The following is a 12,265-nucleotide window of genomic DNA, read 5'->3' as shown; positions in this document are numbered from 1 at the left end:
AGGGAGGAAGGGACCAGAAGGTGCTCTCAGCACTGCTGGGCTGTGGCCAGCGGCCCAGCCACTCCTCTCCATAGCAGGGAGGAACCCCCTGGACCGCCGCCACTCAGGCTCCTTCACCGTCTGACTTCTGGGCCTTGTTCGGCAGACAAGGGGAACTTGTTAGGAAGGAAGTGTTAGTGGTTCACTAGTGAAGTTGTTTGGACAGCCGTGAAGCCCCTAGACAAGACTCTCATCTCAGAATTTTTTTTTACACTTAGTACCAATTAAATGACCATTAGTACAAAAGAATGCTTCTAGATCTTTCTTATCCTTTAGTAGCATACTTCCCCTACCCATTTAAAAACAAGAACACTTACCTATGTAGCTGAGTAAGACCGGGAGGAAGATCAAGCCATGGGTGGCTCCCAGTAAGACCATAGCCAAATACATCCTGAAGTAAAATATCTGGAAAATCTGAGATTTGGCAAAGGCCAGTACCACAATCCCTCCAAATTTTGTTAGTGTGATTCCACTGAACACCTGAAAGAAGAGACGGGGTTTAGAAAGCACTTACCAACCTACTCTAATTCCACATTTCCTCACACACTGATTTCTGGATGGGCAAGGCCCAGAGCAATGGGGGTGGGGGTTGAACCCCAGTCTTCAGAGTTAATAAGCATTACATTCTACCTGAAATTGATTTGCTGCTTATGGGCCTGAAAAAAAAAAAGAAAGGTGTAAGGGTAAATAAAATCTGTGTATGCTGCATAGACACTGGGTTCTGTCTTTAAACAGATTTCCTTGTATTTTTTAGGTGAAAGCGATTAATTATCTAAAATTATTACAAGTGTTAGTTGTTCTCTGTAACAGTATTTTCTAGGTCGGCAAAGTAACTGGCTGATAGGCTAAAGCAGGCTGTGGAGCTGACCTAAGAAGATTCTGTGCTTGAACTATAAATTGCACCGTGGGCTCTGAGTGTGACAGCTTCCTCGCTTGTCAACATATGGCTGGCCTGTGTCTTACATGGAAAGGCCTTCCGGTCCTCAAATCAAACTTCTCGGTTCTTCTCCTGCCTGTCTACAAAGGATTTGCCAATGGAAACAGTTATAAAGAATTTCAGGATGTAGCTATTTCATGAAATGCCTGAAAACTTACCCTTGGTTGAACAAGGATTCAAATTCTGTTCTCCCTACTGAATTTTACAGCTGCCGAGAAGCACTCAGTTGACGAGCTAGGCACTTTATGTGGAAATGTCTACCCCGGCTACTTACAGAACTGCCCATGTGAGCGAGCGCCTCTTCTGCCCGTTGTGCACGGCTGCCCTTCATGCTCACCGTGAATGCTCTCGTTACGTGGCTGCAGAACTCCACGGAAATGCCACAGCTCTGGAAAAAAGTGCTTCCGTTACATCCTTTTGTGGTTGAAAATCCTAAGAAAGCAGGCCCTCTTCTCCCACGATCTACGGTTCGCAGGGCATCCCAGGTAGCTCAGGAGCCTGAAGCATCCCCTTTAACTTTGTGTATACCAATCCCCTATCACACCAACTGAAGCTGTACCAGGCAACTCGTGAGACCCTCAAGGCCCAGCACCCAGAACTCCAGTTTTCTATAGCGAATTTGCCTGTTTTAAGGGAACTTGCTGAACCCACGTTACCCCCACCCTCTGAGAGCCAGCACGCAATCACCAGATTTGCTTTAGTCAGGCCTCACTGCTGCTCCCCCCGCCCCAAACAGTTCATATTTTAAGTACAGACACACTTTGTTTTAATGCTTTCTCAAATGCTCACATCTTCAAGACGATTAAATAGCACCTGACAATTGCATGGGAAGCAAAAGGTACTGTTAAGAATTCCATCAGGAAGGAGTTTTTCTAAATAAAAAGTGAACATCTTGTCATCGGGCTATAAGCGTTTTTGCAAACACTTCAGAGTAAGAAATTAAAGGCAAAATACCCTCGCAACACAACAAAGTCCCATTTTCAATGTCCTAAGCACCTCCCACATCCTCACTCCATCTAGCAGCCATCCTGTTTGTTCAAGAACAGGAGCTGGCCTTGGTCTTTTACCCCAAGAACTAGTTCATAGAAGGGACACAGGAGTTATGGACTGAGTGGACCAGGACTCACCATAACCAAGTTGACCAAGGAAACTGCATTCAGACTGATGCCCCACAGCCACATGACGCCAAACATGTTGACCAAGATCATAGCGATGGTGATACACATGATCACTGCAGACCACAGATCACAGCCCAGGAGAATCACAGTCACCAAGAAGATGGCTCCCAGGGACACGCTGAGGTTAAAGATCGTGTCATCAATAATGGTCAGGTACTGTTCGTAGAAGACATAGAACACACTGGAGAAGAGAGAAGCAGGTTCTGTCACAGCTCATTCTTGCTTCTGGAAGCTCTACCTTTCATGCTGCCACTACTGCAAAACTGAAACCACTCTGAGACACATCCCGTTCATAAACTGCCCTCGTCTGTGTGAGACTCCTCTACAGTAATTCTAGCGAACTTTTGATTGCCCACTGACACCCAAGAAGGGCCTAATAATGACCCAAAATGTGTACTGTATATGTCCATAAGCCCAACCTATTCTGCTTCGTAGGTATTTACAGAGTATTTCATGGTATTTTGAAAAACCAAGTCCTGATCTATCCTGAGAATTCCCTCAAGTCAAATAGGGTCTATGCAGGGCCTGAGCAGAAAATGCTTTTTGGGAAAAGTTAACCAGCTCTTCTCTGTAATTGGGACATCCAATTTGAGAACTTCCTCAATGGAAAAACAGGCTGTCCTGTCAGGAACAGGTCGGAACTCTTTAAGTGAGATCAGAGGCACGGGGAAAAATCACTTGTTTCTTCTACTTTTCCATATTTTCCAAATTCAGTATCTCCTAAGATACTCTCTTAGTAAGGAAAACACCCAAACAAAAAAGAAAAGCCTCCATAAAGGCACCGTCCCAGGTAATCAGCAGTCGGGGATACCCAGCGGTTGTGACCAGGAACAGCAGCTCGGCCCTCTCCGTGAAGTCTGGTCCCCAGGTACTGTGCCCTCCCGCTCGGGTGCCATCTTAGAGTATGTCTTTTTCAGAGTGTGAGCTCTAGCCCAGAGACAGAGTTTTGCATGTGTAGCACGCAGACCTCGGTGGGTGCTGTAGATCCTGGCCCTCTTCGCCCAGATGCTACTTCCCTTGATGCACTGTGCTTGTGTTCATGATGGAGAAGGTGTCAGAATGAAAGCCAAGTATCAAAATCCCACCAAGGGAGCCCCCAGGGTGTGGGCTCTAACCTATGACACCCTCACTTAGAAAATTCACACTACCTGTATGGGAACACACGGTAATTACTTCCTTCAAGGCCCATGGTTTTGGTGATGTTACTGGCGATGAGGTTGGCTTTTCTCATGGCGTCAGTAAAGTCAGCAGACGTCTGAAGCACGGTGTGGTAGGTCATGAAGTAAGTGGCTCCGACACCCGTGTCATTGCCGAGGATGTTAACTGCCGAACTGTAAGCAGCATGTCCCCTAAGAGAAGACTCGGTGGCGTCAGAACAGCCACACCTTGTACGGGATCTGCAGATCCTGAGCACTCAAGGCTAAGTGAAATCATCTGACCCTGGGCTCAAAGGTCAGGCCAAATGTCAAGTGCAGGGACGGGAAGGCCCCTTGAAAGGGAATGAGGAAGGTTTTAGCTTGTTCTCTTGCACACTGGCTTTTCTTTACTGCTCTTGGTTGTTCTGGTGCACAGGTGCTATTATTTCTCTATCTGGTTTGCTCACAACCAAATGTGCTTTCATATGGTGTTTACGCAGCGGCGTTGTGTTAACAGGAGGCGGGAAAGGAAGGGCCCCGGAGTTGATGGCCAGAAGACTGGTTTCAGCCGTGCCACGTGTTGGCCACAGAACCCTGGGCAAAGTTACTGAATCTGGGCTGTGGTGTCCTCTGTGAACAGGTGTACTGCCACCTACTCCCAGGGCTGTGTGATGAGTCACTGAAACAAGTGAGGAGCCTGGCATGCTACTGGCACACAGGAGGCTCCCTTAAGTGGTGGCTGCTGCCCTCCTAAAAGCTGAATGTACTTGGATTTGTTTTATGTAGGCCAAGGCATTCAGTCTGTGAGCAGACCAAGCTGCAAGACTCATTCTTATTTTTAGACACAGTACCGACTATAGGTATCAAAGCAGACATGACACACATGACCAACTGACGGGATTCTGGTCAATTACACATTCTTAGGAAAAACAGGGTTTACCTAACATACCTGTGGACACTCATCTTCCTCCTACAAAAGGTTCTGAATCACCCCACCCCAGACTTCCAGCCATCTTCCCTCTTTCTGGGCCCAGACAAGCTGCTTCCATGGGTCACTGGCCGCATGGCAAGACAGGGGAGTGAGACACCCCATAACATCATGTCCAGACAGGCTGGGGGCTATAAGAACCTAAACCTTAACCCAGGGTGGCATGCCAAGCAGAGATGCTGTCCCCAACACCCACAGACACAACTAAACACACTCTGAAATGCCACGTGCTCCTGCTCCCCTTCTGCCCTGCTGGACACCTGCACAGGGTTCTGCACCCATCCGTGCAGCCAGGGGGGCCAGGACACAGGAGAGGAAGGAACAAACACTCGAGCCAGGGTAAACTAGTTGAAAATGAGGAGGAGTTTTCTTTAAAGGTGTTTTAGGTTTCTCTGCTTTCACAGAAGGATCGGGACAGGGCAGGGAGGGGAAGAGAAGAGACCTTTCCCACGTGACTGCTTCGACCCCAGCCCTCCGTCAGCTGTCCAGTGCACAGCAATGGGAGGCAGGCACATATCTGAGTGGCTCAGTGGCACTTACCCTTTGCCGCACTTGGGGTTCGGGTTATCAGAAAGGAACATGGGCAGGAATCTCATGAAGTCTCCACCTTGAGGCCTCTGTTTGCCCTCCTGGGTGAGGGGCCTGCAGCGGATGCAGGCAGGGTCAACCACTAGAATAAGCACAGAGGAGGGGCCGAGGTCAGAAGATTAGTCTCCAGATTTTGAAACGTTTAAAGACACTGATAAAGAAATGAGGGGGAATTCTTCTCCTGAATCTTTTTCCAGATCCAAAAGCTTCCAGCACAGATGATTTTCATAGTCTAATAAATCTGAGATCCCATCTTCACCTGAGGCAGCCTGTACACACTTTCTTCCCCGAAGCAGGTTTCCCACTTCGAGGATAACCTCAGCTGGTGTTCTCAGAGTCCAAAGCTTCCATGTTTTTATCAAGAAAATTCTAGGACAACTTCAACACTCCTAACAAAACTCTAGGGCAACAGTGGTAATGAAGGGGAGCACATCTGTGAGACACTATGGCCAGACACCAATCATAAGATGCCCCTGCCCGGGCCCTGCTTAGCCTGCAGCCCCGCGGTGGGAGGTGGGAGAGAAAGAACACAACCCCCTTCAGAGACCATGGCTGAGGGAAGGGATGGTGACGAAAGCTATGAGACCCGGCACTGGCAGATACATAAGTATAACCTGAGGTGAAGTACAAATTCGCTTCAAATTATGTCAAAAGTCTTCAGAGAAAAGGGAAAGATTTGGAAAAGGAGATGAAAGTACCTGAAGCATTGCAGAACCGATCGGTGCTGTTGTAGACTCTACAGCAAGAAGACTGAGGCTTGACCCAATCAAAGTAATCGTCGATCCAGGAAGAGGGAGCAAAGCCTATTCGGGTACTAACGAAAAGGAGGGGAGATGTTACTGACTTGCTCCACAGGCAGGAAGTCTTTAGATTCAGTCCTTTTTCTGAAACCTAACTTCTTTTTCTAGATTTTATACAGCTGCCCAGTCAAAAGACACGTTTCATTACCACTTAATGGAAAATACTTCGGAATATGAATTGGTAAATTAGTCCTTTAAAAGCTTTTGCTCAGGTAAAGCTAGAGTTAGCAGGATTTGGAACAATGAATTTTCTAAGCAAATCCATTTGCAGTGAGAAATTTCAGGCCCGCGCGGACTCTGGCCGCTTCCACTACAGTACGAGACGACCGGGTGGTACTGACTAGCTGTCTAGCTGGGCCGCGTTGAATATCTGCTGCACCAGGGAGTCGTTATTGCAGCCCATGCCTCCGCACACCATGTTCTGCCCTTTCAGAGAGGTGTAGTCATGCCCTTCCTCCAGGACAAAGTACACAGGTGGACCTGCATGCAGGTATTTGAGGGACTTGAAATAATCCATCACGTAGGAGTCCTGAAAAAAGGATCAAAGAATAGGACAGAGGATGAATGCTCTGATGATGTTGAAGTGAGGTGATGATCGCTAAGGATCAAGAGAGCACTGGATGCTGCCGGCCGACAGGCCCCCAGCTCAGATTCGGGGTTTCCTACCCAGCCAGCTCCCTTTTGCTCACCCTCCCTGCACCCCAGGAGCTCCCGTGGCTGGCCCGCCCTCAGGAGGGCACCTTACAAGGTAAAAGACTTGTTGCTCGCCTTCTCTGGCTCGCCAGTGGGCTGCCTGAGAGTTCAAACGCTAAGACGACTCCCACGGGCACAGCTTTCTCCTAACATGGGAGAGCCTGTCCGCACTTGCATTTCGAAGCAGGCATTAGCTTGAAATAACTGCAGGCAAGTTCTGAAAAATTTGTTCACACCACTGGCTCAACAAGATAAAAGAGAAAGCATCTTACATCTGGCATTGAAAGAGACTGATCCAATCCGATTTCCACTTTGTTCAGGACTGCAACACTGAATGACAGGACACCCACAAATATCGCTATCTGAAATGAAAAGTGAGTTATAAGACAGTGATCGCTTAGTGTATTAGAACGTAAGAACACAAAATCTTAAAACACATAAAAAACAGGACTTTCCTCAACTGAAAAGTCTAAACGACATGTTAAGTAAGTAGAGAGAAGGGGTAGTGGCTGAGATCATACTCTCTAGAGTCAAACTACCTGGGTTCAAATCCCGGCTCCATCACTTATGAGCTGAGTGACCCTGGGGAAGTCACTTAACCTCTCTTTTAGCTTCTATTTCCTCATCAGTAAAATAGGAAAAATAAAAGATGTATAACATAAGATAGTTTTGTGGATTAAATGAGAAAATCTGGGGGTAATCCAGATTTTAGCATAATGCCCAATATGAAGTGTTCGATAAATGTTAAGTGTTACTTTACCATTACTGGAGACTAATTTATGTGCTTTTAGTAGAGAAGTGATAGATTATCACTGTTGGCTACATCCAGTACATAAACTACAAAAAGCTCTTGCATGGTTGCTGGGGACTAGGGATAGTGGGTGTGGGGAGGGCTGTGTGTGACTCTATACAGAGGCAGCCTGAGGGAGAGTGTTGTGACAGAGCAGTTCTGTATATCGATTGCAGTGGTGGTTACATGAATCTGCACATGTGATAAAATGACTTAGAACTGGACACACACTGTGCCAATGTCAAATTCCTGGTTTTGACATTGAACTACAACTATGTAAGACCACAGGAAGAAACTGGGCCCTCTCTGTACTATCTTTGCAACTTTCTATGAATGTATAATTATATCAAAATAAAAACTTGCTTATGTTGACTGCTAAAAGCTAGCTAGAAAAATATTTTATATGTTTGTACACATTTGCTTTTGGATATATACTTAGCAGCTGTCAGAGTCCCCTTCCCAAGCAGATTTTTTTTTTTTAAGTTTATTTATTTATTTTGAGAGAGAGAGTGAACAGAGGGAGGGGCAGAGAGAGCAGGAGAGAATCCCAAGCAGGCTCCACACTGTCCACGCAGAACCTGACTCGAGCCTCGATCTCACAAACTGTGAGATCATGACCTAAACGGAAATCAAGGGTCAGACGCTTAATCAAGTGAGCCACCCAAGGGCCCTGCGAGCCGATTTCTTAGAATGCATGGGACAGATCTATTTTGGGAAGGAAAACCACGAACTCCTACCACAATTGGTCTCATCCAGTCCTTAAGCAGAAGTGGAGAATAGGAGTGCTTGAAGAGCCGAAACAAGCAGCTCTCTGAAGCCTGGACACTGGTTCCATCTTCAGAGCCTCTGACACAGCAAAGAACATCCAGACGGTTTTTCTGAGAGGATGAAGAGGAACAAAGGTCACACTCTCTGGCTGCTTCAGTCAGATTCTAGACTCTAATTAGGAGACTGTGATCCTGTTAACTTACCTCTTGACGCTTAATGTCTAACCCCAAGAGACTCACGAAACAGGTAATCTGAAGAAGGAAGTCGATGAGGACTGCCATCCCGGCAAACAGAGAGAAAGTGTGAACAGCCGGCATCTTTGACAGCGCTCCTGCAGGGGTGAGAAGCTGCCACGTCACGGCCCCTGCAGCACAGGACTCTGTGCAAGTCTTACACTACTGTGGGCTGGGCTGTGTCAGGAGCCAGAACAGGCTGCAGCCATGAGAAGGCCCTTGCCCCCCAACACCGCCACAGAGGAACGCTGCTGAAGTCTGTGGTTGTCACACCACAACTGGAAACAAACCATAAGTCCAATGTTTTTGCAAAATGGTGTCAGCATCAGAACCACTTAGCGAGTTAAAAATGTGGGTTCCTATGCTCTAACCCTATCTTACTTAATCGGGACAGTGGGAATTCATACCCAATTCAGTTGTATTTAAGAGGCTCTCCAGGCAAAGCTATGCACATTAAACTTTTGGAACCGCCAACACGGGTCATTTCTTACAGTACCTTCTATGCTTCACTCTATAGAGAGGCAGTATTTCTATTCTGCTATTACATCAACAATGTTAGTCTCCCACTTCTGTCACAATCAGCTGAGGGCACTCCAAGTCAGAGGTACTAGGTTAATACCCAGGAACTGCAAACTGGCGGCCCAGAGGCCAGATGTATCCTGTGTGGCCCACACTAACTAGATCAATCCATCTTAGGATAAAAAGCTGTTTCTTAAAATAAGTAGCCTGTATTTAACAAAATACTTTTGGTCTTACACAAAAATCTAGATTCACAGCTTTGCTTTAAAAAAAAAGAAAGAAAAGAAAAGAAAAGAAAAGAAAAGAAAAGAAAAGAAAAGGAAAGAAAAATGAGATTCAGCGCCACTGGGCCAGCAACATGTAGACCTGTGCACTCTGCGTGCCACAACCTCTACTGCTCTTACTGTCCCCACAAAGTCACTCCAGCCTTGAGGCACAGTGTCTATTACCATCACACTTGTGCTGGTTTTCTGCTAAAAAAGGTAAAAAGAGAAAATAACTTGTTGCACCTATATCCATCAAGAGGAAGTATAAGGGCCACAGGCGTCAAAGCGCGTTGCTTTGTGGAAATGACGAAGAGCATATGAGCGCGTCTGATTTGAAAGATGGCTACCTTCAGTGACCCTACAACAGCCCCATGTAAGGTGACTGAGTAGCCAAAGGAAGCATTTCCATTTGTGACCCGCAAATTGTGTCTCTCTCTGGACTTGTGGGGCAATTCTAATCCAGCCTCCTCCTCAGAAGATGCACTCAGTTTTCTCGTTCTGCTGTTACTGCACACCAGAGATGGGGGCAGGCCGCCCTGCCAGTGAGGCTGGCTGGTGATTTCTCCATATGAAAGAAACATGGGAGCGCTGGTTTTTGCTGCAGCTTATTCTCCCTGTATGAGGCGCGGCCCATACAGTGCTCCCCCAGTGCTCTGTAGGCACAGAGGCAGAAGGCTGTCTGGTAGAACATGGGCAAACTCCCTGCAGGCCAACACCTGTGGACTCTGCATGGAATGCTATGCGGCTCTGTGAGAATGCCCTTTTCAAAGATCAACACTGGCCATGGGAGACAAAAAGAGGAGCCAAAGAAGAGTTCCAGGTATGTGTCATCCCAGACCCCAACATCAACACTGTCCTGAAACAACAGGAGGAAGAGGACGCTTCCAAAATGATACCCCAGATACTGCCAGCAAATTTTCCCGTGGTCTGCTCTGCTACTTTCCAGTCATGGAATAAAGCTCAAACAAGGAAGCAGCCCAGATCCTTCTATTCCGAGGCTCAGAAAACTGTAGGATTGGTAGAATTCAAAGAGTGATTACCTAAGAAAAATGCTACAGCCTCTGAAAAGGATGACAGGAACATACTAGGAGCCACTTCTCCTAGGACCCTGCCCAGCTGCTGATCCAGAGCTTCTCCGTGAAGACGTTCATCTCGCTTAAAAAAACAAAACGCAAAACAAGGGATGTTAAAATTTCTAAATAACGATGCCACCTCTTTGCTTCTTTGTGGCTTTGTGTTAACTCATTGGTAAATAAGAATGATTAGCAGCTTCTATTTATTGTACATAAATTTTTATGGGAGACCCACACTTGTCATGATAATTCATCCAGGTATTACTAAACCCCTTTGCTAGGTAACAGGCGAGAAGCTCAAGGCAAGACTGGATCATCTTATCAGGAAAATACATGGAATGCAGGCTGCAGGTGGCTGGACCATTTAAAGACACTCTTACATGCCAATGAGTCTCCAAGTAAGGGGACCGGGACAGAATAAATTGACCGAGACCATTTTCTCCATCAGCGGCATCTCTGGCAATCTCTGATTCTTCTACACTATTGGAGAATCATTTTAATAACAGGCATGTCCAAAATACTTTCCACAAGCGCAAGAGCCATTTTTTCATACATATTTAAAACATGAATTTTCACTTTATATATCTAAATCACCAACCAAAGAGAAGGATGAACTTCTTGGTCTCGAAATGTCCCAAACAAGCTATGGACACCAATCGGCAACACAGGGAACCAAAGCCTCCTCATTGTCCACCCTCACAAATACTCTGCATGGAACTGCAGAGCCATTAATGGAGCCCAGTTTTTGGTCAGATGCCCAGCTCTGTGAGACAATGAAAATATACCTGGTAGGTCTGGACCAGAATGAAGATGTTGTCCACCCCAACAGCCAGCACCAGGAATGGGATGACTTCGATCACAATGAGGGTGAGGGGGATCCCAATGTAGCTAAAGATGCCCAACGAGCACGCCACTGAGCTCAACACAATGAGGATCCCCGCGATGCCGAGGGAGATTTTAGAGTCCACCTGGGACATGCGACAAAGACACAAACTGTCAGCGTATCATTTGTCCTATGACTAAAAGGTCCTCGTGTTTTACCTCTTTTTGGGTATAGCCGATTTGGAGTTAAAAGTCCTGAGTTTGAGAGAAGAAATGAAAAATATTCTAGGTCTTCCCTAGCAATGTTTTATAAGCAACCATTCTTAGCTGATGGTGTGGACAAATTAGAAAAAACTGGATTATGGGAAATAAATTGTAAGTTTAAAATAAACCAAAGGCTTGGACCTGGAGAAAACAGTCGCAGGAAACAGAAATGTTACATACGATTAAAACACAGGGGAATGTACACTAGTTTTGAACAAAATGAGTTACGATTAAGTAGAGGCAAAAAATGACATCATGCGATGCATCACCATTTCTCTCCAGCACAGACACACACACAAACACCACTTACTAGAAGCCTGCTACAGCTTTTGATGTGCCCCAAGGCTATGGAAATGTACAGAAACATGATGGCATAGCTGATTATAACAGTGAAAATATCACCGTTACTTTCACGATTTAGTTCATCTTCAATACTTCGCTCAGTAGTGAAAGAAATGGTCAGATTTGGATTCTTGTAGTTTTTCACAAAATTAATAAACCTAAAGAGTGAGCAAATTTTATATTTTTAGTTAAAGCTTAGTGACAGCTAAGTGAGACACTTCTTTCCAACTTCTATGACACACAAATCATGTCTACTTAACCTATGCCCACATTGGGATTTTCTACACGCTGGAGACTAGAAGGTGAGACACCCCCAGAGTACAAAATTCCAGACACGCTGAAGTTTCTACCACTTGAATCTAGTTTAGAACAAGTTTATTTTATTTTATTTTATTTTTATATTTAATCATTTTTTGAGAGAAAGAGCATGAGTGGGGGAGGGACAGAGAGAGAGGGAGACACAGACTCTGAAGCAGGCTTCAGGCTCTGAGCTGTCAGCACAGAGCCTGACACGGGGCTTGAACTCATGAACCATGAGATCATGACCTGGCCAAAGTCAGACGCTTAACCAACTGAGCCACCCAGGCACCCCTAGAACAAGTTTAAAAGTTGGTCCGCGGGTTTGGCTTTGGTAGCACATATACTAAAACTGGAATGAACAAGAAAAGATCAGCATGGCCCCTGAGCAAAGCTGACAAATTCGTGAAGTGTTTGTTTAAAAAAAAAAGTTGGTTCATGGTCTCCTTTCTTTTTCACTAAAAAAGATTCCTAAACAAAGCATATTATAATAAAGACATACGCTCATGGAACAAACTTTTAAAAGTTGATT

General features: G+C 45.8%; 1 protein-coding gene and 1 pseudogene across 2 annotated transcripts in view; one reads left to right on the top strand and one right to left on the bottom strand.

Annotated features, from left to right (window-relative positions):
* NPC1 (NPC intracellular cholesterol transporter 1) overlaps positions 1-12,265 on the bottom strand; it is a 54,396-nt gene that overhangs the window by 1,109 nt on the left and 41,022 nt on the right. For both annotated transcript variants that reach the window (XM_030336624.1, XM_030336625.1), the window contains exons 12-24: positions 11,405-11,594; positions 10,794-10,976; positions 9,976-10,090; positions 8,121-8,248; positions 7,887-8,027; positions 6,632-6,721; positions 6,008-6,195; positions 5,565-5,680; positions 4,819-4,948; positions 3,303-3,503; positions 2,104-2,335; positions 1,251-1,364; positions 357-519 (exon numbers count right to left, since the gene is read on the bottom strand). In XM_030336624.1, the coding sequence (XP_030192484.1) occupies positions 357-519; positions 1,251-1,364; positions 2,104-2,335; positions 3,303-3,503; positions 4,819-4,948; positions 5,565-5,680; positions 6,008-6,195; positions 6,632-6,721; positions 7,887-8,027; positions 8,121-8,248; positions 9,976-10,090; positions 10,794-10,976; positions 11,405-11,594 (1,991 nt within the window). The remainder of the gene's footprint in view (positions 1-356; positions 520-1,250; positions 1,365-2,103; positions 2,336-3,302; positions 3,504-4,818; positions 4,949-5,564; positions 5,681-6,007; positions 6,196-6,631; positions 6,722-7,886; positions 8,028-8,120; positions 8,249-9,975; positions 10,091-10,793; positions 10,977-11,404; positions 11,595-12,265) is intronic.
* On the top strand, positions 12,055-12,153 carry LOC115498856 (annotated as a pseudogene).

Source organism: Lynx canadensis, chromosome D3, assembly GCF_007474595.2.
Source record: "Lynx canadensis isolate LIC74 chromosome D3, mLynCan4.pri.v2, whole genome shotgun sequence".
Lineage (NCBI taxonomy): Eukaryota > Metazoa > Chordata > Mammalia > Carnivora > Felidae > Lynx > Lynx canadensis.
The sequence above is the reverse complement of the archived record's forward strand: the minus strand, read 5'-3'. Positions and strand labels throughout refer to the sequence as shown.